General features: G+C 45.7%; 1 protein-coding gene across 1 annotated transcript in view; it reads right to left on the bottom strand.

Annotated features, from left to right (window-relative positions):
- Window positions 1-22,415, bottom strand: part of TMEM164 (transmembrane protein 164) — a 338,857-nt gene extending 316,442 nt beyond the window's left edge. The window contains exon 1 of the mRNA XM_078688797.1: window positions 21,394-22,415. Within this exon, the coding sequence (XP_078544923.1) occupies window positions 21,394-22,200 (807 nt within the window). The 5' untranslated portion in view covers window positions 22,201-22,415. The remainder of the gene's footprint in view (window positions 1-21,393) is intronic.
- Window positions 22,416-23,289: the final 874 nt, after the last annotated feature.

Here is a 23,289-nt window from a genome sequence, read left to right as displayed (position 1 = left end):
GTCCTGTTGCTTTTGAACGCGTCTTAATTAATTGTTCTTTCTCCAGTCGTAGAAGCCTCAGTATCTTGCACTCCTGTTCTCCTGCTCACCTTGGATTTCCCATCCCATGATTCACCAATGACCAGATCTTCTTGAACGTGCTTTACCCATACTCGACTCTTTGCTCTCGACATGTAGCCATTTTCCTTGCAACCATCTGAGTTGTGTGCAAGTCTTAAATTACATGATCACTTTCTTAAAATTATATTTTAATAATGAAAGTTTCATTACTCCCTCCATATGGAGATGGTCATCTCTTACCAGCAGTAAATTAGCAATCCTGCACATCAGGCCAGAGAAGGGAGTGGCTAAACTTTGGAAGAGAACTGCTACCTCGCAGACGCATTGTGGCCAACAGTGGGAAATTTACTCACGTAATAATGAGTTAACTAGGTAGAAGTGCTATTATTTCCACAGATATAGTGCTTAATTTGTCAAAAAAGTAGTGCTGGGGCCGTCGGCAGGAGGATACTAGAGCTTGCACCATCCATTGCCTCTGGCAGCACTGCCAATGACCGCACCGACACACTACTAATCATCACACTCTTAACCCCTCCCATGCTGGTGACGGAACCGCTCCGTCACCAGCCACGGACACGCTGTGCTGATGACAGAGCTGTTCCGTCACGGCCCGCTCGGCGCGCCTGCGCTGGACGTACCTTTTGAGCGGGCGGGGCCGTGACGGAACCGCTCCGTCATCAGCACAGAGCACCCGAGGCTCGTGGCGGAACGGTTCCGTCACGAGCATGGGAGCGCCGCGCGCCCCCCCACCCCCCTAGCGCTGCGGCGGAATCGCTGCCGCAGCGAAGGGGTTAAAAGAGTGACAATTCATACTATTGAAGGCCCCAAAGCTATAGGAATAGTTTTAGATGCAAATACTAATAATTGGGAACGTAAATTGAAATAATAAACAGAAGCTGATGTGCTCGTACCTAAATTGGAAGACACCACTACCATGTGGCAGACAGTCATAAGCCCCGGTGCCGGGAATTAAGTGCTGGTGCTGAGCACCAGAAAACACCTGCACAAAGTAAGTGTTACCTGCTAGTATCTCTTTGTCATTGTGGCAAGTTCATCTCTTCCTTTTCCAGCGGTTGACTCTATGCTCCCTTCTCAGTGGCCAATTCGGTCTTCTTGACCCAACAGGGCAGTCTGCGCCTTTTTCTGGTAGCCAGGTGCTGTCTCCGAGTCCCAGTGCTCTCAGATGTGAGCTTCTTTCTGGGAGTTTGCTACTAGTGTCTGTGTTCAAGGCTGGATTGGCCACTTATTCCATCTTGCATTTCCCCAGTGAGTTGCAGTCATTGGAGGCCGGGTTCAAAAGTCCCACAGCTTCCTCTGGTGCCTTTGACACTGACTGCTGCAACCACAGAAGGGGGGGGGGTCGGCCAAGATAGACAGAGAGAGAGAGGAGGGAATAGAGATAGAGGTGAATGAATGAGTGGAAGGAAATCAAGAGATATCCGAGAGAAAAAAGAGAAAAGAGGAGACGATGGATGGATGGATGGATGGGAGGGCGAGAGAGAGAGGACGGAAAGTGATAGAGGTGAAGAAAAGGCAGAGAGAAAATGGATGGAGGATGGGAGCAAGAGAAGGAGGGGAGGGAAATAGACATTGAAGTGAATAAAAGAAGGGAGGGAAATGGAGAGAAATCAAAGTTAGAGAGAGGAAAGGGGAGAGCAAAAATGGATGGAAGAGAGAAAAAGAGTGCACCTAGGGAGAAAGGGAGGGAGTCATCTTTGGCCATTTGAGCAAGTGCAGCTTCTGGTGCACATTGTAGCCTTATCTGTGGCCCTCTTTGCAGATGTGTATGCGCGCTTCTCCTGGCGGATGGATCTCCCTGTCCTATTCACTTAATCAGTTTCTCCTGTCCCATTCGCCACGTAAGTGCATGACGGTGCAGGCGTCAGCATCTCCTCAGCTACAGGTCATGGTCTCTCTAACCCAGTGCCTGGGCGGCTTAAATAACAGTAATACGTAATATTCATAACCCAGACAACTTGTTCCTGTTGGACTGACTGTTTTTTTGAGTTTCACACTGTCCACCAGAAGTGAAAATGGCAACCGGAAATACTTACTTTCTTTAACCACAAAAGAGTAACATCTGGGGCAGGTTCAGACTCGTTCTCCAAACCCAACCCCTAACCGGACGCCTTCACGTTCCAAAGGGGAAGGGTGCCATGACCTGTAACTCCACCTTTTTTATACAGTGCTTAATTTGGGCGGGAGGGGGGGGGGGGGGGCAGTTCCAGTGCTTGTGAAAGTCTGCCACCAATGTGGCACTGTCTGGCTAATTTAGAGATTACCACAAAAACAGGTAATTATTAATTAAATATTACATTAAAAATGACTAATACCTGCCACCAAAGCCATTCTTATAGCTGTGGAGGCCTGAAAAAGTCCGATTTGTCACACGTTGTAGCAGTTTGATAGTTAGTAGTTGTGTTAGTGCTGTCACCGGCAGCTCGGGCAGGGGCAGTGTGTGGTGCAAGCTGCAGTGGCCTCCTGATCAGAGCTCTGGCACTTCTTTTATTTTTTTTACAAATTAAGCGCTGTATTCACGTAGATAAATCCTCTCACGCTTGTAGGGCTCAGACAGTCTGGGCCATTATCATTTATTTATAGTAAATACCTCTTAAAGGGAACTGTGCCACACTATGCATTAATTATTAATTCTATTCAATTTTATGTTGCCTCCACTCCACTTAATCAAATATGAATCCAACAAACATGGCTTTTAAAACCTGGAATACAAGTTAAATACAGTAACTGTATTACTTTTAAAATATAGATCCAGTTTCAGTTCCAAGTAAGCTTAGAGGGGTTTTTTCTTCCTATAAATACACTGCTGTGTCACTTGCTCATTCATGGCAGACACCAACATTCACAGCCTAACGTTATCCGGTTTTATTAATGATCACCATCAAATTCAAGTTCACATCAAAGAAACAGTGTACGGACATAATCCTACTCACTAGCAGTTAATTAGCACACGTGTAAATGATAAAAAGCGCTGTACTCAAACCCAGCAAATTATTCATGGCGCTATACGCAAACTGTATGAACACCGAAAAATGCAAATTCGTCCTCAAGTAAATAAACACCGTTTCCCGTTTGAGGATTATTTCGAAATGTCTAAATGAAAGCTTTTGCACACCTCCCCTTTTTTGGAACCTCATAATATCCACACAAAAAACCTCGAATACTTCATTTAATTTTTTTTTTTTTTTTTTAAAAGCAGCTTGCAATGTTTTCAGATTTGCTAGCTTTCATGCGCCATTAAAGCAGCAGGTTCACTCCCACTTGGAACCTTGTACAAATCAAAGGACACCGCCTCTGTTTATTAAACAGCTTTCTGGCAGATTTCAGAGTGCCAGGGCTTTTTACGTTCTCAGCGTGTTTTCTCTCAAACTCATTTCATTTGCTTTTTAAGTATTTTGACAAAAAAAAGGCGAATGCGGCTTAAAGGCACGTTTCGATTTAGCTTCTTTACTGTTCGACATCTTGGCGCTATACTGAATATGCGGCGCGCTGGCATCCAACGCACTTCCAGTGAACCTCGCTGTGGGTGATAACAAAGCGGAAATGTGGGGGAGGGGCTGATAATGAGGGCGGTGACGGGCGATAATAATACGTTACATTGACACGTTTTATCAGGACCTTGGACAGAACGTGTGCAAGGCTCGTTCAAAACTTCTGAGTGAGGACAGAGGCTTTTGCGGGGGCAGATAGCGGTGGTAGATAGGAGCCTGTCCGGTCTGTCCTGTCTGACGAGAAGCGACGGCCGCGTGTGCTAAAGAAGCCTGCCCTGCGGTGCAATGTCCTTCCTGCAGATCGATACCACAACAAATAAGAACCTGGCTTTTATACAGCGCCTCATACTGCAGTCCTCATGTTTTCTAAGCACTGTAAATAACAGGTTTTATTACCAATTGTGGTAACTGGGTTACCTGTGGCTAGGTAAGTAGGCGACCACGGTTTCATGAATGTAGTGGGAGTCATGGCTTTAAGTGGGCCGGGTCCTGCCGGTGCCCAGCACTGGCAGTTGTACAAAAAAAAAAAAACAGGTGCTGAGACGGGTTCCTATTGGGCTCTCTATTTTCACCCCCAGGATGAAAAAAAAACCTCAACTCTGCAGCAATGCCACCCTTCACTACCTTTGATGTAACTTTAAAGACACTCGTTACATTTCCTTCCTTTCTCATCATTTCAGAACTGACACACTTTCAAAATGTTACACAATTAAGCCACAGTTGTTGCTTATTTATATTATGCAACCTACAACCATTGACAAAGCCAATAGTCCTGGCTTGTTGTAGGTGTAATGTTACTCGTTGTATTAAGTATCTGGATGCAATTACAGTAAAATACCAGTCGGGCGGTACTCTATGCTAAGCACAGATTTTCAGTTTAAGTGTTTTTAAGCCACGCCCTTAATTACAACGGCCACGCCCCTTTGAGAGACCCCACCTCATCCACGTTTTTTCTCCCACTTAAAGCCCTGGTGGGAGTGTGTTGTACAGTGCTTATCTTTTCTTAGGCTAACAATCTAGATTACTGTGGGGCTCCTAGTTCTAGAGTTCTGACTCGCTTGTTTGGCAGTTAGAGCTCTGGTCAGATGGGGAATGGTCCTACTTGCTCTGTGCTGCAATAAAGCTTATCATTACAAGTACTTACCTTCTGGACTACGTTTGTACTTACTACATTTGGCGACTTGGACGTGTGATACAACATCTGGCCACAGCTAAGTCTTTGAAACCTGCAGCTGAATATGGTAGCAGAGAAGTAGCGCTTCCGTTACCCCGCGAACCCTGTGCAGCGAGTGCCGTGAAGAAGATCCTCATGCTGGGACAGCGACTACAGCAACAAGGAGATTTTTATCGATCTAACTCCCCGACATCATCATTGATGAGAAAGTGACGTCGGATCTTCAACCTCCACAACGGTTTCGCGGCGAAGGTGACGTCAGCATTGCAATTCTGGTAACGTATCAACCAGAGAGATTCTTTGGTATCCAAGCAACAGTGAGACGCACTGTTGGAACGCATCCAGTGCGTGTCTCACTACGCTACAACCTTGGTGTCAAGCGTACGTGCGTACTGACGCAGGACGCAGACGGCCATTTTGGATTTTTAGCGTGTTGACTGTCGGAAGTTACCGGAGAGACGAAACTCACCGAGTCCTCATTCTTACGGTCATTAACAGTGTGGGAGTTCGGAGGGAGTCGAAGAGAACCCACGGAGGTGACTTAAAACTTTTTAATAAGCGCATGCGTTTTGAATTACACTTAAGAGAATAGAGACATTGCATTTAACATCATCGCATCAGGCTCAACATAAAACGTACTTCATAGCGCTGTGATAAATATTGGTGTGTTTTTCCCTGAAATTCACTTAACCTCAGTGAACGAATTATACAACAAGGATGGCACAATCAATTAATGTTGCACTTCCTCCGCAATTCCTGAATGAACCAGGGAATCCCTCCATGGCATGGGAGGATTGGATAGTTATGTTCCATAACTACATAGAGGCTCTGGATGGGGAGGAATTTTCACCGAAAAGGAAAAAAGGCTCTGTTGATGACCACATTAGGAAAAGAGGGTCAACGCTTATTTAAGTTTTTGCCACAGGCCTTGCCTTCTGGATCCACAGCTCAGGTAGATGAGTTCAAGGAGGCAATAACGAGACTAGAGACTAGATTTGGAAAAGAAGAAAATCTCGTCTTACAAAGATATACATTTTATAAGAATAAGCAATTAGAAGATGAAAGCATTGACGATTTCGTTGCACGTTTACGTGAACTTTCGGTGAAATGTAACTTCGGACAGATGGCCGACGAACTAATTAGAGATCAACTTATTGTCCAAGCTAACAATAGGAATGTTCAAGAGCGATTGTGGGCAGCAAAGAATCCAACTTTAAAAGTAGCCATAGATTTAGCAAAAGTTGTGGAAGAAAGTGAAAAATGCATGAAAGAGCTACAGAAGAGTGGGTTAGAACCTAGAATTGCAGAAATATCTAATAAGGTGGTGAATAGTGACAATAGTGATGGGGAGGCGGCGGCTATTGCTATTGTCAGGAAAAAAGGATATGTTCTCCAGAAGAAGAATGTGCAACTTAGCAATAAGGGTGGATCAAAAATGTGCTCAAAGTGTGGGAGTTATTCACATACATCAGATGCTAAGTTCTGTTTCGCAAACAATAAAGAGTGTTTACGGTGTGGGAAGATGGGACACTTCGCCAAAATGTGCAAAAACAAAAATAACTCGAGGGTGACTGTAGTCAGTGAGTATAGTGAACTGAAACGTGATGTGAATAAAATTTTAGTTTTGTGTGACACAATATGCACGTGTGAAGAACAAAGAGGGAGAATTATAAAAGCGGATTTTACTATTGACGGGAGGTCTGTCAAATTAATGGTCGACACAGGTTCAAAGTGGACCATTATTCCTTTATTCTTGATGAAGAGTGTGTGGGGTGAAAGTTTTAAAGGAGTGTGACATTTTTCCGTCTGGCTATCAGGGGGAGAAGATTGACCTTTTAGGCTACTTCGAGAGCAAGATTGAATTCAAGAATAGGTCAGCAGTAGGTAAGGTGTATATATCAAGTGATGGACCAGCCACTTTAGGACGCTATCAACAATATGATTTACATATTGTGGTTAATCCCAGAGCTGATGATCCGGTCTCAATAGTTGACAGTTCTTCGTTAAATGAGATTCTAGAGAGGTTCAAAAATGTTTTTAGGGATCAATTGGGAGAACTCGTAGGTTACTCTCATCATATCATTCTCAAGGAGGGTAGTAATCCTGTACAACATAAAGTGAGGAGAGTTCCTTTTGCCTTGCGGAGAGAAGTTAAAGCCACGCTGGAGGAAATGCTTCAAGGAGGTATCATCGAACCCATTGAAGCATCTCCGTGGGTTTCACCCGTTGTTATTTCGCAGAAACCTGATAATAAGATTAGGTTTTGTGTGGACCTACGTTCACTAAATAATTGTGTAGTAGCTGATGTGTTTCCACTACCAAATATCGGGGAGCTGGTGTCGACACTCAAGGGAGCCAAGTTTTTTAGTAAATTGGATTTAAAGCATGCCTACCACCAAATTTGTTTAGATGATGTTTCCAAGCACTTGACCGCATTTATCACCAGTGAAGGAACCTTCCAGTTCACGAGGTTACCATTTGGTCTTGTCTCTGCGGCCAGCGTGTTTCAGAGATTAGTCTCGGAAGTCTTTAGGGGTTTAGACAAAGTATTGTATTTTCAGGATGATATCTTGATTTATGGAGACTCGTTAGAGGAACACAATGGGATTCTACAGAGCGTGTTACGAAGGATAGATGATGCTGGTCTTACTTTAAGGAAAGAGAAGTGTGCGTTCCTTTTGAGAGAGATAGAGTACTTAGGCTTTTGTCTATCTGAGGAGGGCATAAAGCCTAAGAAGAACTTGCTGGAGGCCATTGAGTTAGCTCCTTCACCTGTTGATAAAGATCAACTTCGGTCCTTCATGGGCTTAATTGAATTTTACTCAAAATTTGTGAGGGATTTTTCATCCAAAACTGCTCCTTTGAGATATTTACTGAAGAAGGGCGTTAAGTTTAATTGGGCTGCTGAACACGAATCTTGCTTCAGTTTAATAAAAAGGGAACTTAAGTCTGCTAGTGTCCTTACCCCTTTCGATACTGGTCGTTCCTCTGTCTTGATGGTTGATGCGAGTGGGGTGGGACTTGGTGCGGTGCTATTGCAGAAGCATGGAAGGGAAGAAAAGACCATCGCCTTTGCCTCTAGGCCCTTATATGTCTCAGAATCCAATTACTCAGTCATAGAACATGAGGCCCTTGCAGCTGTTTGGGGCACAAACTACTTTAGGACATATTTGTGGGGGTACAAGTTTGTTCTTCGTACTGATCACAAACCACTTGTTAATGTTTTAGCTCCAGGTGGAACTGGGAAGGGGTCTCCCAGACTGGCGAGACTGGCTTCTCGTCTACAAGACTACCAATATGTGGTGGAGTTTGTTCATGGCTGGAAGAACATTCAAGCGGATTGTTTGTCTCGCCTTCCTGTGCACTCTGGTGAATGTGGTGATATTTCTGACAGTGTCTTAGATGACTTCGCAGTTGCAGTTGTAATGGGTGATGTTTTGTCTTTAGGGGGTGGGTCCTTTTCTCGTGATGACTGGTCAAAGGGTATGGAGGAGGATCAGGTTTTAAAGACAGTTATCGATCTCATTTCTAAAGGAGCGAGAAGAGAAAGAACAGTTGTGCCTGAGGTCAGACCCTTTGTGAGGATCTTAGATGAACTTTCTTTAGAAGGGAAGGATGTGTTGATGCGAGGTGATCGTTTAATTCCTCCCAGTTTATTGAGAAGCAGAATCCTTAGTTTAGCTCATGAGGGCCACTTGGGCCAAACCCTCACCCAGCGTCGTGTTAAAGAGAACTTTTGGTGGCCTACGATCGATAGCGATGCTGTGGATTGTGTTGTGAGATGTGGTCTTTGTAAAGAGGGAGAGAAGCGCTTAAAAATCGTAGGGTCACACTCACAACAGAAGATTGGGTTTGAGAATATTCCGTGGCACAGTATCTGCTTAGATTTTATAGGCCCTATGAGTGAATTACCCATGAATCAACGGTTTGCCATTGTCGTGATTGATTGTTACACGAAATGGCTTAGTGTGCAATTTGTGAAAGAGATTAACACTGACACCACTATCAATTTCTTGAAGGGGGTCTTCTTGAATGAGGGATATCCATCTGTCCTTATCTCCGATAATGGTACTCAATTGACGTCACAAAAGATGGCTTCGTTTATACGTGAGTGTGGCATCAAACATCAGAAGACAAGTCTTTACAATCCACAAGGGAATGGTCTCTGCGAGAGAGTGAATCGTCTGGTGAAGGGGGTGATTCAAATGTTTGTAGAGGGTGGCTGTTTTTCACATGAGCGTGTGCAAGAACTTGTGTGGGCTTACCGGTCAACACCTCATAAGAATGGAGGAAAATCTCCTTTTGAACTTATGCGTGGCCGTGCACCTGTTTCAAGATTGACTCCTGCATGGTTGAGGAGTTTGGATGGAGAGTTATTGCCCTCCAGTGTTGATTCTGTACCCATCTCGGTCGGTGTTCTAGTTAAAGTGAAGCCGGGTAGGTATTCTAAAGGTCTTAGCAAATTTAGGGGTCCATTTAGAGTCAAGAAAGCTTTTCCACATTTTGTTATTTTGGAAAATGGGGAGACTTGGAATTATAGGAGGGTGGCTCTGTTTCAAAGAAGGAAGGACGGTTCTTCTGATGTGTCAGTGGGTAGTAGTTCTGGAGGGTGTAATGGATATTTGTTGGCTTCTGGGGGTGGTTCCCCTTTCTCCTCTCAATCTGTTGGACGGGAGGAGGTGGGTGGTGGTGATGCTCCTGCTTCTTTGAGTTTGCATGGTAATGTCCCGGTTGATTCTGCCCCTACGTCCTTCTCTGATGAGGCCAAGTCGAGGAGTTCTCGTCCCCGGCGCCCACCCACTTATCTGAATGACTATGTGCATTGAATTTATTGTTTATTATCATTTTTGTTTTTCCTTATTAAGGGGGGGAGATAATGTGCATTGAATTTATTGTTTATTATCATTTTTGTTTTTCCTTATTAAGGGGGGGGAGATATGTTGTACAGTGCTTATCTCTTCTTAGGCTAACAATCTAGATTACTGTGGGGCTCCTAGTTCTAGAGTTCTGACTCGCTTGTTTGGCAGTTAGAGCTCTGGTCAGATGGGGAATGGTCCTACTTGCTCTGTGCTGCAATAAAGCTTATCATTACAAGTACTTACCTTCTGGACTACGTTTGTACTTACTACAGAGTGACAGTTGGAGGCGGTACTGGGGATGCTAGGGCGCAACACGACTGCTCTCAAATAAACCTACCACTTACTCATCAGCTGCACGTGTCTTCCTTACAATAATCAATTTAATGGTACTTGCACCTTATGCCAGTCCATGCGACCAACCCCCTCTGCGCATGGCATGCACAGTGGCGGCTGGCCACCTGCGGCGGGGTGGGTAGCCAGGCGCAGCGCCTAACCTCCACTGCGCACAGCTGAAGGTGAAGCAGGGGTAGGCCGCAGGGCCTGGTTAGAAGCTGGGCGCAGCGGATAACCACGGCTACACACAGGCAAAAGGTGTGAATTGCGGGGTTGGGAGGATTGAACAGGGGTTGGCTATAAATAAGAGGGTAGGCACTAGGGAAAATTGGATGTGGTATAGGGTCAGCAAAAAAAAATAAAGAAATTCACTGAAAAAAACACAAAGGTCGAAGTGAAGTAATGGTTAGCTTGGTTTATGAGAACTAAGACATGCTTTTAAAAAACCTCTGAATTTCACTGGAAAGAAAAAAGAAAAAAAACAGTGAAGGTGCAAATATGGTTACAAAAACTAAACATAACTGAAAATCGTGTTATAGTAAACTACCAATAACTCATGCTGCAGTCATGCATGGCTTATGAACTCACAAATGACATCACTCTTGACAAGATATTTGACATAATTTTTGGCATGAAGATGACATCTATGGCAGAGCTGATAATACTGAACTATGTACCATAAAAAAAAAAAATAGGGAAAAGGGGCCCTACAGCCACGTCCTGTGGTCAACCCCCAGTGCACATGCCCAAAGGCCAAGCAATCGCAGTAGGGGTTAGTTGACTGTAGAGTATGGCCAAAGGCTGTGTAGCAAGGAAAGGCAGCAAGGTTCTAGAGAATGCTGGGAGCTGCAGTCTCAGCCTACTATACGCCACGAGTCCTGGGAGCAGAGAGTAAAAGAGCATGTTTTGCAGCCGAGCTCAGGTGTAGTTGCAGCAGGGTGCGGTGTGAGACCCCGAGGAGTGTCTATGTACTTCAGTGTCTACAAAGTAGCAATTACTTTAAGAACAACGTTGCTTGATTTATATTGTAACTCATTTACCTATGGTACAATAGTGGAACACATGATGAACTACAAAAATTCCATGAGTGCCCAGGAAACGGTCGAATTGCAGGACACTCCTGGCGCTTCCCACCTGGACCATGTGATTGTGCTTACTCAGTACTTTGCCCTGAAGAAGCCCTTTCTAGGGGGAAACGTGTTGGCTGTGCCTATTTGTCAAAGAGGTTTACGAAATAAATAATCTTTCTCCGCACACAAGTACACAGTGAAAGAACTATTATTGAACATTGAAACATCTTGACAAATTGTATTGCCTCTCATTTTTCTGTTTACCATGTGTAGCAGGGGTGGTCGCTGACAAACATTTTGATGTAGGTCCTGGCCAAAGTCCAGGCCCTACAGCCCACCACTTCTGCACGTAGACGAAGAATGTGCGCAGTGGATATTGGTTACCTGTGGGTAATTGGGAGAGTAACAACAAAGAAAGGTACGCAGTTCCCAGGGGGAGGATTGCTCTGAGATAATGAACTAAATTACAAGAACCCTGGTAACATTAAGAAAGAACGTTTGAAAGGGGGATGGGGATCCTCCTTTTCGGGACTTAACCCTCACACAAGCTAGGTGTCATGCTTCATCATATGGGTTTTTGCTCCTCGTCAGGCTGGCGGTGCAATGCCTGACGGGCACCCAGATGGGGCTCTTTGTCGGAGATCTTTTGTCCCTGACAGTTGGTGCATGTGGGTATGAGGGCCTAGTGCGAAAGGGTGTAGGTGTGTGTGAGTGATAGTGGTGCAGAATAAAAAAAAGGTTAGGCAATCCACCATGTAGTTTATTAGCGTGGTTGTCTACCCTAGTAAAAGCAATATGGTGAGGTATACTTCCTGGTTCAATGATCCAGGGCAGTGTACTCTACCAAGTGGTCAATTAGTGGTAGGTCGAAATGTTTCATGCAGTAGTTCTTAGGGATACAGTGCAATTCATCAGGACCTATAATGTTTATAAAAATGTACTATCTACACAGGGTGGACGGTGTTACATTTACCTACTCCACACGGGGACGGTAGGCTGTGGGTCCTACCACTTCTTAGTGAAACCTGGGAGAGTAGCCTGGCCATAGGTGTGGCCAACCTTTGCTGCACTCGGCTGAAAGAGGAGGGTAATGAGGGTTGTTAGCCCACGGAGGGTTGGGAATAGTGTTTATCTGAAGGCCAAACCCTGCAGCTAACCCTTGCTACACTTGCTCAACACCATGTGCATTAGGGTTTGGCCACCTGTGGAGGGAAGGGCTAAGGGCCTGGCTGTACTTCAAGTCCCGAACCCAACCTCGGTTGCACACAGCTGAAGGCCACGCACAGCAGGAGCTGGCTGGCGGCGGGAGATTGGCCAAAGCCCCTAGCCAAAGCCCAGGCCCTGTACCCAACTACCGCTGCTGCTCACAGACCAAAGCCATAGGCAGCGTTTGCTGGATGCTCACAGAGCATTGGGAAGAGGGTCTGGTCAGGTGGCTACCCTCCACTGCACACAGCCAAAGATTGGTACAAACAGATGCGGTCAGCAGTGATGTCTTGGAGTTGCCATAAGTGATGTCAGATGTAAGGTCAAAAGCAGTGAATGACCGAGGCATGCGTTATGGCTAAATCGTAATTGAGGAATTTCAGTAGTTGTTAGGTTTAGTAGCAATTACCCTCACTTTAACTGAGATTTTTCAGTGAATTCCTGCGGTTTTTTTTAAACATACTTGAAGAGCATGTTACTAAAGCCAACTATAACTTCACTTTAATGATAGATAGATAGATAGATAGATAGATAGATAGATAGATAGATAGATAGAACGAACGAACGCTGGGGCAAAGGCAGTGTACAAGCAGAGGGCAGAACTGACCGAATGAGAGGTAGAGAGGAGGAGGAAAATGATACACACTCACAGAGTGCTGAAACCGGATTAAAAGTAGTCCCCGGCCCTCATGGCAGTAGTAGATGTATAAAAGACTTCCAATCAGAAGCCATGTAAAGAAAGTATGCTCCAGGGGCAGGGAAAAACATAAGAATGTGAAAGAAAGTCACTGAATAAGGAGCAAAGTATAGGTACAGACAAGAAATCCACCAAATCAAGAGCAAACAAGTGACTCAAAGTCCGCTATGTAGATTGTACAGTATGCAAAAGGGCTTTGACCAAAAAAGCAACATCAAAAAAGAAGGTTTTCCAACCCTTAAACATCAGGGGAGGGGTGTGATAGTAGCAATGCCACAAATATTTCAGGTATTTGAAACGTGTTTATGTCCAGCTGGCAGTAGGTCATCCTTTTTCATGCATCAGCCCACAGGAAAAGTTTGAGAAATGTGATGCTGCTTTTTAAGAGTGAAGTGTTTTAGATAGCTATTTGCATCCATCCCTATGGGCCTCAAATTCCTGTCTTTAATGCAGCTCAACGTAGTAATGGAGTGGCCGAGGCAGGTACATCCTGCCATGGTGTAGCCGCACTGCCGGTGAACAGACCACACATGTCCCACTGTTTGCCCTCCACTGTCAGCAAAACATTGATTGAGTGACAGAGTGTGCCAAAAACATGTACCAGAATTGAAGATCTTTTTTCACATATTCGAACAATTCAACATTTAAGGGGTTGTTACTGTTAGGGTGCTCAGACTCTTTCTGAAATAAGGTTCTGTGGGGGCAATTCACTGATCCCCAAAACCAGCAATGGGCTTAAAAATTAGAGACCTCATCCTTGCTAGACAACCAAGTGTAGCATCTGAATCATCATGACCACAACTGAACACAGCCAGCTTGTAATTATTTCCTATGATATCCTAAGGAAGCCGTATACTGAAGGCTTTCAGGTCAGCCACGTCCTCAACACCCATCGATGCAGAGATGCTTTTGTTCACAGCTCACCTGCCGTAAAGGCAACCAACAAAAAGCTGGACTGCAGGCTTTGTGTGTCACAGTGCTCAATGTCAAAGACATCCTTTGGCTTTGAAAAGCAGATGTATACGTGCCCACAATATATATGTCCTTTGTACCTGCATTTTTCTGTTGAATGATATTAGATTTTCATTAGTTTTAGGTTTGTTGAGGGACTTTCATTAACCCGCTTCCACGGATTTCATCATGATTAAAGCCTGGATGACAACATGTCTTATTTAATTGGGCTCAAATGTCTCATTATGTCATTTCCTCTGACGTCATGGATATCAAAGAGCATGAGAAGATTACTGCAGTCTACTTAATGAAAATGACCTCCCCCGAAGACACTGATTTTGCGCTTCTCCAATGATGTGAACATTTCAGGCTAGACAGTTAAAACACAGGATGCTTTATACAATACTGTGATCCTAGGGATACATTTACAAGTTACAGAGTAAGGAAAATAGTGTAGGTATCTTCCTACGTAAGTGTGAGAATGGCTAATTTGGGGATAATTTTGAAGGCATTGTTAGGCAGTATTGAGATTTTTACGTGACATTATATATTTCGAGGAAGACAGTTTCACAAATTAGCTTGGAAGGAACTTACCTCCCTGTCTTGCTCACGGGGTGGCTGATGGACTCAGTGGTGAGATTACTTTGAAAGACATAAGTAGGGCAGTTATGAACATGCTTTATGACAAATCGCCAGGTGGTGTTGGACTCCAAATGGAGAGCTATAAATGGTAACTCGCAGGCTATTCTTGCTTTAATAGAAGAGGTTTGCAATAAAAAAATTCAGAAGACGTTTTTCAACAAATCAGAGCAAAGCAGCTGCTGTACTCTTCATCCCGGAGAACGCATTTTCCTCAAAAGGTGCGAAAGGGATCATCCAATCTCACTATATTACATTTACATCAGGATCCGATCTACAGTATATAGCTGGAGAATGATAGAATTTGTGAATGCTATGGTTATTACGCGACAAGCAATGTTTGCTTAGATGGGTGAGCATTGGCCAGCCCAAGAATGTTACAAGATTGGACACAAGTTACTAACACCAATATCAAATCCGGTGCAATATTAAGATTAAATGCAAATAAAGCATTCGATAATATGAGGTGGAAAAGTATGGTGAATGCAGGTTTGGATATTATTTTGCTTTTAGGATTATGGCAGGTTATGAGGCTCTTATTGAAGTTTCCTAACTAACTGGGATCTACCACAAAACCTTTCACTCCAATAGTTTTCCATGTATCTATTGAGCGCCGACCCAAAATGCTGGTGAGTAACATCGATTCTGGGGCTAAAAACTGCTACTAATTGCAAATGCAGAGGAATGTATTACCTTTTGCTGAAAACATGTTTCAGTTCAGTAATGACTTTATTTCGGTCAGTTTGACATTAAAAGTACATCTAAAATGGCATACAATTCTTTTACTTTAAAATCAAAATGGATAAAAAGAGATAAAACAAGATCGATACATACAATAAGAACAATTGGATAAAATATACACAGGTATGGCCTGGAGATATATGAAATGTGGCGCAATCTATGGGAGCGGCTCAAGGAGTAGGAAAATCGGATCATATAAGTCGGTAAATTAATCAAAGATAGAAACATTAACGATTCAAAGTGCATGTGCAGGATATATGAGCAGGCCACCGGTCCAAATATGAGAGGTCAGAGCTGTATCTTAGCCACTAGAAGCGGATTCTCTGGAGCAACAAACCAGTATAACAGTACATTCGAAATGTAAATAAACTGTATCAATGCAAGTGATCTCAATTAAACAGAATGGCAGGTAGACCCTTAAAAAATCCTCATTGCATTTTTGCGAGACTATAAACCTTATTTATTGATTTGATTTTAAAAATGCTCTGCGAGTGCACCACATAGAGAATAAGAAGCCTGCTACCGAGTATACTATCGGGAGGCTGGAATCGTGTTTCAATATCCTAAAAGCCTCGCAACAGCGCCTGGTACCGTACCTAGGTTTCTACAGATCTGAACCAGCCACCGTTTTCTCGCTTTGTGGTAGCCGGGGGAGCATAAGAACACATGAAAGTCTGATTCTGTGGAGCAGTCACAGGCCGGGCACCCCAGAGTTTTCGAACCCGCCCACGTATTTGTAAAAGAGCGGAGTGGCAAGGCCCAGTGTCTGAACTGCAAATAAAGCTTTCTTGTGGTTGCCGGCTTGATGTCATTCAGTGCCGGCTCTAGGCTATACCAATCCTTGGTTTCTAGGAAAACTGCAGTCAGCTTACCTACTAAAGGATTGCTCTGGAATTGGGCTAGTTTAAACTCCCAGTAGCAGTCCTTTAGCACATTCCTGGACACTGTGGCACAAGCAACTTCTGAGACACCCCAAAGGTTGCCCCGTCCCAGATTCTCTGACGTGTGTCGAATGTAGAAGAGCCATGGTAATTTGCCCACCCCCGGTAGACTCATCACCTCTCTTAATTCGTTCCTGTGTTCTGAAAGTTCTGGGGTAACCCACAGACGCCACCAGAATAAAAGTGGTGTGAGATTAGATTCTTCGGCGATAGCCCTTCCCCCCAGAACCAGTCGGAGTGGGGTACTCCGTGGGAGGCCAAACAGTTGCCCGAGAAAGTTGTTTTTAGTCTGTGTAAGACTCTTAGAACTGCGGTGACCCCGTATTTCTGCTCTATATAGCGCCCCTCCCCTGGCTTGAACATTGTATATTTCTATTGCTGGACTCACAGACTTGAGGCTAGATTTTCAAAAAACCTTTGTTAAGCCCCCTGAAGATTGTGCCAGTTTCAGGGTTGATTTTGGGCCCCCCAGTCCATTGATTCTGTGATGGTTATGCCGAGGTAATCAAAAGCAGATACTCTCTAGGGGTTTACCATTTAGGCTTGGATTTGGTCAGGTACTTTTGGGTGAGGTGAACGCCATGAATTTAGTTTTTTGGAGGTCAAGCCCTCTTTCCATGCAAAACACATCGAATCTCTTAAGTACCCTCTATATCCCCATGGGCAATTTGGATAATAATAGAGTGTTGTCGGCAAACATTATGGCTGGGATTTTGCGTGATGCCAACTAAGGGACGTCCAAATCTTTCTCACCGAGTAAAAAAATCAACTAGCTCATTTATATAAAGGCTAAAAAGAGTCGGGCGAGGACACATCACTGGGTAACGCCTCTATTTACGGGAATGGGGGACATCATAAGTTTTCCTTCCTTGCCAAATCTAATTTGGGCATAATTTCCCTCGTGTAACCGCTTCATGATTTGGCGCAGGTATGGCGGAACCCCCATCTCATGGAGAACTGCCCACAGCTTCTCTCATGGGACCAGGTCAAACGCGGATTTCAGGTCTACAAATATTGGCCAGTAAGAGCTAGGGGAAGTTGGTTATGGTAACCAAAGACCTTCGACGTTAAGGTATCAAGAACATTTCCTTTAAAGCATTTCACCACATCTTGACTGGTTGCATTTCAAGTTCATTGTATCAGTACCATAAAGTAAAAACAAAATAACTAACTATATGGAATCTAATTGGTCACATATCGACATAAACGTTATCCAACACAGATTTTCAGGATTCACACTACTTTTTAACTACCAAAGATCCCAAAAATACCATATCCCATTCAAAGCCTACAGACCAAGCAACAAAGAAAAGAACACACGAAAGTTGAGCAATTGGAGGCTCGCTGTTTCTGATAGGATGAGCCTCCTGTGATCGTTTTGGGTACTTTGGGCGTCAAGAGTAGATATTAATAGGGCCGCGAACAAAACAACCAAAACCGTAGAGGAGACGCTCATCTTAAACATGAGGGTTACGCTACCTTCGTGATGAATACCAAAACATGGATACAAAACAAATCAGTGTGCTTCTTTTTCAAGGGACACTAGAACATTCCCTTAATCACAAAAGGAAGCCCCTACAGAACCACCTAAAAAAATACAACACTAAGCATTAACAGACGTGTCCAGTCTGCACATTGTGGATTGCTTCACATAAACTTGCAGATCAGGCGACATCTTAATTTCAAAACAATTTACTGTCATTCTTATACCAGCAAATTTTTTTCAACGTGCAGATTTATTGATTTTGAAAGTAATTTTACTAATTGTTTGCCAACAAAATAAAACAATCCCATTCCACATACAAACGAAACAATTTGGAAGATTCTTTAGCTAGACTGCACATACAGCAAGACATCTCACAATTATCTTCCAAGTAACTGTTCAAACATCTCATTTAGTAACTGCAAATCAGTGTGTGCCCGAAAGGAAACCTTGTATTAGTTAATCAGAGAAAACGCTACTGGTGGATAATTCAGGGTCATCTCTGGTGCAACTAAATTTGACAACATTTGGCGTCAGTCAAGTAGATGTTTCTGGGATATTTCATCCATACAAACCACTGACATCCCCCTTTCTTCAGCCAGTCTCCAGATTGTAACAGTTTTCTCCCAATTTTGGATCAGTGAGACAATCCGCTGCAAACAAAGTATCAAAAAACAATTCCGCCAGTATCACAAAATAATTCCACCGGTCTATAACCCAGTTTTCTCTTTTTAGTTATGGGAAGCAGTCCCAGGATACAATGTTCAATTGTCCATCCAATCAGATTACCTACCACTGACTTCAGTCTGGAGCCCACTACATGTTACTAGCGAGCAACAGCCACACAGCGCCAAACCATATGAATTAAGTTTGAGTATTCAGAGGTGCTTCTGAGAGGAGAATCTTGGCAGGATGTTCTATATCCTAGTTAGGGTAACTTACGTCCTGTGTAAATACTTCCATTGTACAAGCTTGACTTTCAGCATTACTTGAGCTTTCAATGATACACCCAATATCTGGGCCGGCTTGGGGGTCAGACAAAGCTCTTGACAAGTCCCCAATCTATCTGTGCCTAATCCCTCATTGTTCCTGCTTTTTTACCCTCTTTAATTGCTTTGCACAGGGTTGAGATCCTCTAACTTTCCTTTCTGTAGAATCAGAAGCTTTGTGGTAGGTGCCGCAAAGATGTGGAACCAGCTTCCCTTTTTCCTGAGGAATGGCACTGATTTGCTACTGTTCAGGAGAATGCTTAAAACTTGGTTATTCTAGTCCCCTCCTCAATTTCTCCCCTCTCCAGGATAGCAGTTAGCGCCAGGACACCCAAGGGTAACAGATGCGCTTAATAAAACAATTAACATAACAGAAGTGCTGCCAGCCGCTTTGATTCCTGGGTCTGCCCAAAAAGCAGGCCACAATATTTTACTTGTCCTAGACTATTCAGGCTTTCTGAGCAGGAATTGGTCTTCTGGTACATCATATGGCCCTTGCTTCCTCAAACATAAGCAACCTTTCATCTTAGTACAAATCACTCATTAGTAGGCACTTGCCTCTGATCCCCTCCACTGCAGATTTATATCTCCAACTTATTACAGGGCCATCTATGCCCTTTCTTCTCACAGAACCACTCATGACAACATTGCTTGAAAGAGGTCTGGCTAAATACCAATTCAGGAACCACCAAAACCCGTTTGATTCGCAGGGAGCCGTTGAACAAGTTTATGATGGCAAGTGACAGACCCACCAACGAGCACTCAAGGTGGAATGCAAGGATGTATGTGCATGTTTATCCCAAAGAAAGGTAAACTTGAGCCAGGTGTCCATGGACGGACATCATAGAGGTTACACCGGCCCCACTTCTCTCCCTGGTACTTCAGCACGCATAGAACGTGTTCACGCTCAGTGCATCAAGAAAATACTTATTGTTAAAGTGTAAATTACTATGTATGCTATTTTAATACACAACATGAGGCCACTGACCCTCATGCTTAACAGGGAGGCGACATCAGAACACCTTCCACTGCATCTCCGATCAATGTTTTTTCTGGAGTGACGCACGTTCAGAGCATAGCAGGGAGATGCACAATTAGGTTTATGTACATTTCTGACGAAATTACCTTTTTTCCATGTCTTAAGGTCCTTCATTCCTAAAAATAAAGTACCTCATACACCAAGAATTTGCACACTGAAATAATTCTGCAACTGTGGGGCAATCACTGAAATATATCAGTCTACACTCCTCCTACGGATGGCACAGAGCGGGAGGGACCCCAACACAGCTCTTCTCTTGAAGGTACAAGGGATCTTGGTTTTTGAGTCGTGTCCACCCAAGCTTAGCATCTCTTATATGTGCTTCTTGAATGCACCATCGTAAATGCAAACTCCACGGACGACAAATTCATCGTCCAACCTTTGCAAACTCACAGTTCCAAAAATGTGTTTGGATCACCTCCATTTTAAACAGTTGCGGGCAAGGTTAAGCAGTCAATGTGCTTGTTGGATAATCACTGCACGCATGATATGCTACACACCGTGTGATACTGCCTCCTTCCCTCTGCGTGTCCCAACACAGGACAAGTTGCCCCGACACAGCACTGCCTCCTACCAATAGTGTGTCCAAACACAGTAAATTCCTTCCCCGTCAGCCCCTGCCACAGCACAGCAGTTCAGAACATCTGCAGCCATGTACACATACCTGCATAATGAAGCGTTGCTAGTTCAAACATGTCCTCAACATTCTCACTCAATCAGAAGCTCAAACAGATGAGAATCTGGCCTAAATTGCAAAGGTGTTATCACAGAATGGATTGATTTAAGTGATGTCAGTATTTTAATATTGAAGTATACCTGATGATAGCTCTTCTTATGATGAGTTTTATGAAAATGTCCTTTTTTATTGCCCATGACTTTTTATTCTTTGTATCTTGTAATAGGGCAGTATAGAATGCTGTCATTGGTGTGTTAGAGTTTTTATCGTGATAAGATGCCTATTGATCCTGTGTTATAGTGATTTTGTTGTGCTTTTATCGTTGATTGACCGAATAAAGTTGTTTGTTTTCTGAATTCTCATGTTAGTCAGTCAAACAGCAGATATATTCAAAAAGCTTAACAGCACAAAAGCTTCAATTGAGTAACAGTGCATATTCCAGTGATGGAATGATGCTATGTGGCGTTATAGTTTCACTTAAACACCAACTAACCACGCAAAACCTTGCAACACAAGGGCCATTTCAATACTCTTAGGTGTGGAATAATTATGCATTGTAGCACAGCAACTGCAATGTGTCTTCCCAAAAGCAACCATGCTATGCACAAACACAGACCATTCCAATGTAGGGGGCGAGGGGTGGGGGGGGGGGGGGGGTGTCATAATCTCATCTGTGTTTTACATTTTCGAATTGAAAAATGCCATCCTCAGTCATTCTATGGTGAAAGGTGGGTGGGAAGCCTTTCTCAACACAAAGGCCTACATTTGACTGGGAAATGGTTTATAAGGTATTGTACTAACTTTGCGCATTGAACAACGATTGTCAATTTCTTGAAGGGGTTTGCAGTGCATGTACTGTAATCCCTTAGACGAAAATATTGTTTAAAACCGACCACGTTGGTTATGAAGCCCACACGGTGCTCGTGCACACCGCATCATTGCTGCTTTGTGCCACATCATTTTCCCTCTAGCCCTATGCCTAAACAGCTCCTGCGCCTTCAACTGCGATGGGAGAATGCCACTTACCTGCATCATGGTGACCACATGGCAAGGATTCAACAGGTAGATGACGGTCTTGGTTGCAAACTTGAAGCCCACCTCAACCCCAAACGTGAGGCACAGGGCAACCAGCAGCACGTTCTTGCCCAGGCTCTCCTGCCTGGCGGGTGCCCCTCGAGGCCAAGGGGCCACCGGGGCATTCTGGTCTCTGGTCATAAAGCCCTGATGGTGATTGGACATCGCGCCCTCCCACTGCCCGGAGACATCATCCGGTGTGATCTTGGCCACCCCATCACATTGATCCTTCGTCAGCACGCACCGGTGGCCCCCAATCTGCGCACACTGTTTCGCCGCGGGCTTGTTATTTTGCTCAAAGGGTCCCTTGGAGTTCTGATCCCTGGTCCCCTGGGGGTGCTGCTCGGTGGTCCCCTGGGGATGCTCCTCGGTGGTCCCTGCTGCATCCTTGCAGCATCCCACCGGGCAGGGCTGGTCATCTGAGGGCACTGCCCGCTCCCGGCCTGTGCAGCCGCCGTGGCAGTGCGCGCTGCTCTGGCACAGCCTGGCCTCCTGTGCCACCGCGGTCCCTTGGCACGGACACGCGTCCCCGGGCAGCACGCGCTCCCTGCAGCCCCCTGGCTGCTCCGGGGGCCCGGTGATCCTCCGGAGGGCCAGGCCCACCTCCAGCAGCGAGAGGCAGAGCAGCACCAGGCTCTCGAGCAGCCTCTGGCCCGGGGGCAGGAAGGCTGCGCACTCGGGGCCCCCGTTGCCCTCGAAGCTGGGGTCCACGCCGCCGTAGAGCCAGTCCAGCATGGCGGGGAGCGTGTAGCGGGCCATGGCTGAGGCCGCCCCGCCGCGGCTCAGCGCATGGAGCGGGGGCTCGGCTGGGCAGCGCCGGAGCGAGGCAGGCGGTGCGCGGGAGAGAGAGGCGCCTCTAGGCGGAAGCGTCAGCGCATGAAGGGCGGCCGGAGGGAGGCGGGGCCGCGGCGGCGCTGGAAGGCGGCGTGGAGCGGCGGCGGTGCCCAGCCAGCGGCGGAGGCTCTCCGGGGATGGATCTCAGGCGCAGCCCCCGCCCAGCCCGGCCCGGCCCCTCTCGGCTCCGGGGAGGAGGAGGGACTCTCTGGGTCTCCGCTGCGCCGAGCGCGGCTCCCTCCCGCCCACCAGCACCTCGGTGCGCACTGCACGACAGCCCCTCAGTGGTGCGCACTGCACAACAGCACCCTCGGTGCGCACTGCACAACAGCACCCTCGGTGCGCACTGCACACTCTCCCGCTGTCCCCCAGCGCCTCGGTGCGCACTGCACACCCTCCCGGTCTCGTCCAGCCACTCGATGCTCACTGCACACCCTCCCCCCTCCGGCACACGATGCGCCTTTCACTGGCAGCGCGCCAGGCCCTGCGCTGCATGCTTCTCAGTGGAGTCACGAAACTCGACCGCCCGCCATGCATGGTACATGGAGGGGGGCCCCGCTCCGACCCTGACTGGAGACTTGTTTGTGCCAAACTCGAGGGGGCCCATGCAAGGTACCTGGAGAGGGCTCCTATGCAATGTACCTGGAGGGGGGCCCCATGCAAGGTACATGGAGGGGCCCCCATGCAAGGTACATGGAGTGGGCCCGTATGCAAGGTACATGGAGGGGCCCCCATGCAAGGTACATGGAGGGGCCCCCATGCAAGGTACCTGGAGAGGGCTCCCATGCAATGTACCTGGAGGGGGGCCCCATGCAAGGTACATGGAGGGGCCCCCATGCAAGGTACATGGAGGGGCCCCCATGCAAGGTACATGGAGGGGCCCCCATGCAAGATACCTGGAGGGGGCCCCCACGCAAGGTACATGGAGGCCCACCCTGCAAGGTACCTGGGGCCTTATTTATGAAGGCCTTGCGCCGCCGGTGCGTCACTTTTTCCCATGTTAAAAGTGACGCA

The sequence above is a fragment of the Lissotriton helveticus genome, chromosome 4_1 (genome assembly GCF_964261635.1).
Source record: "Lissotriton helveticus chromosome 4_1, aLisHel1.1, whole genome shotgun sequence".
Taxonomy (NCBI): domain Eukaryota; kingdom Metazoa; phylum Chordata; class Amphibia; order Caudata; family Salamandridae; genus Lissotriton; species Lissotriton helveticus.
The sequence above is the reverse complement of the archived record's forward strand: the minus strand, read 5'-3'. Positions and strand labels throughout refer to the sequence as shown.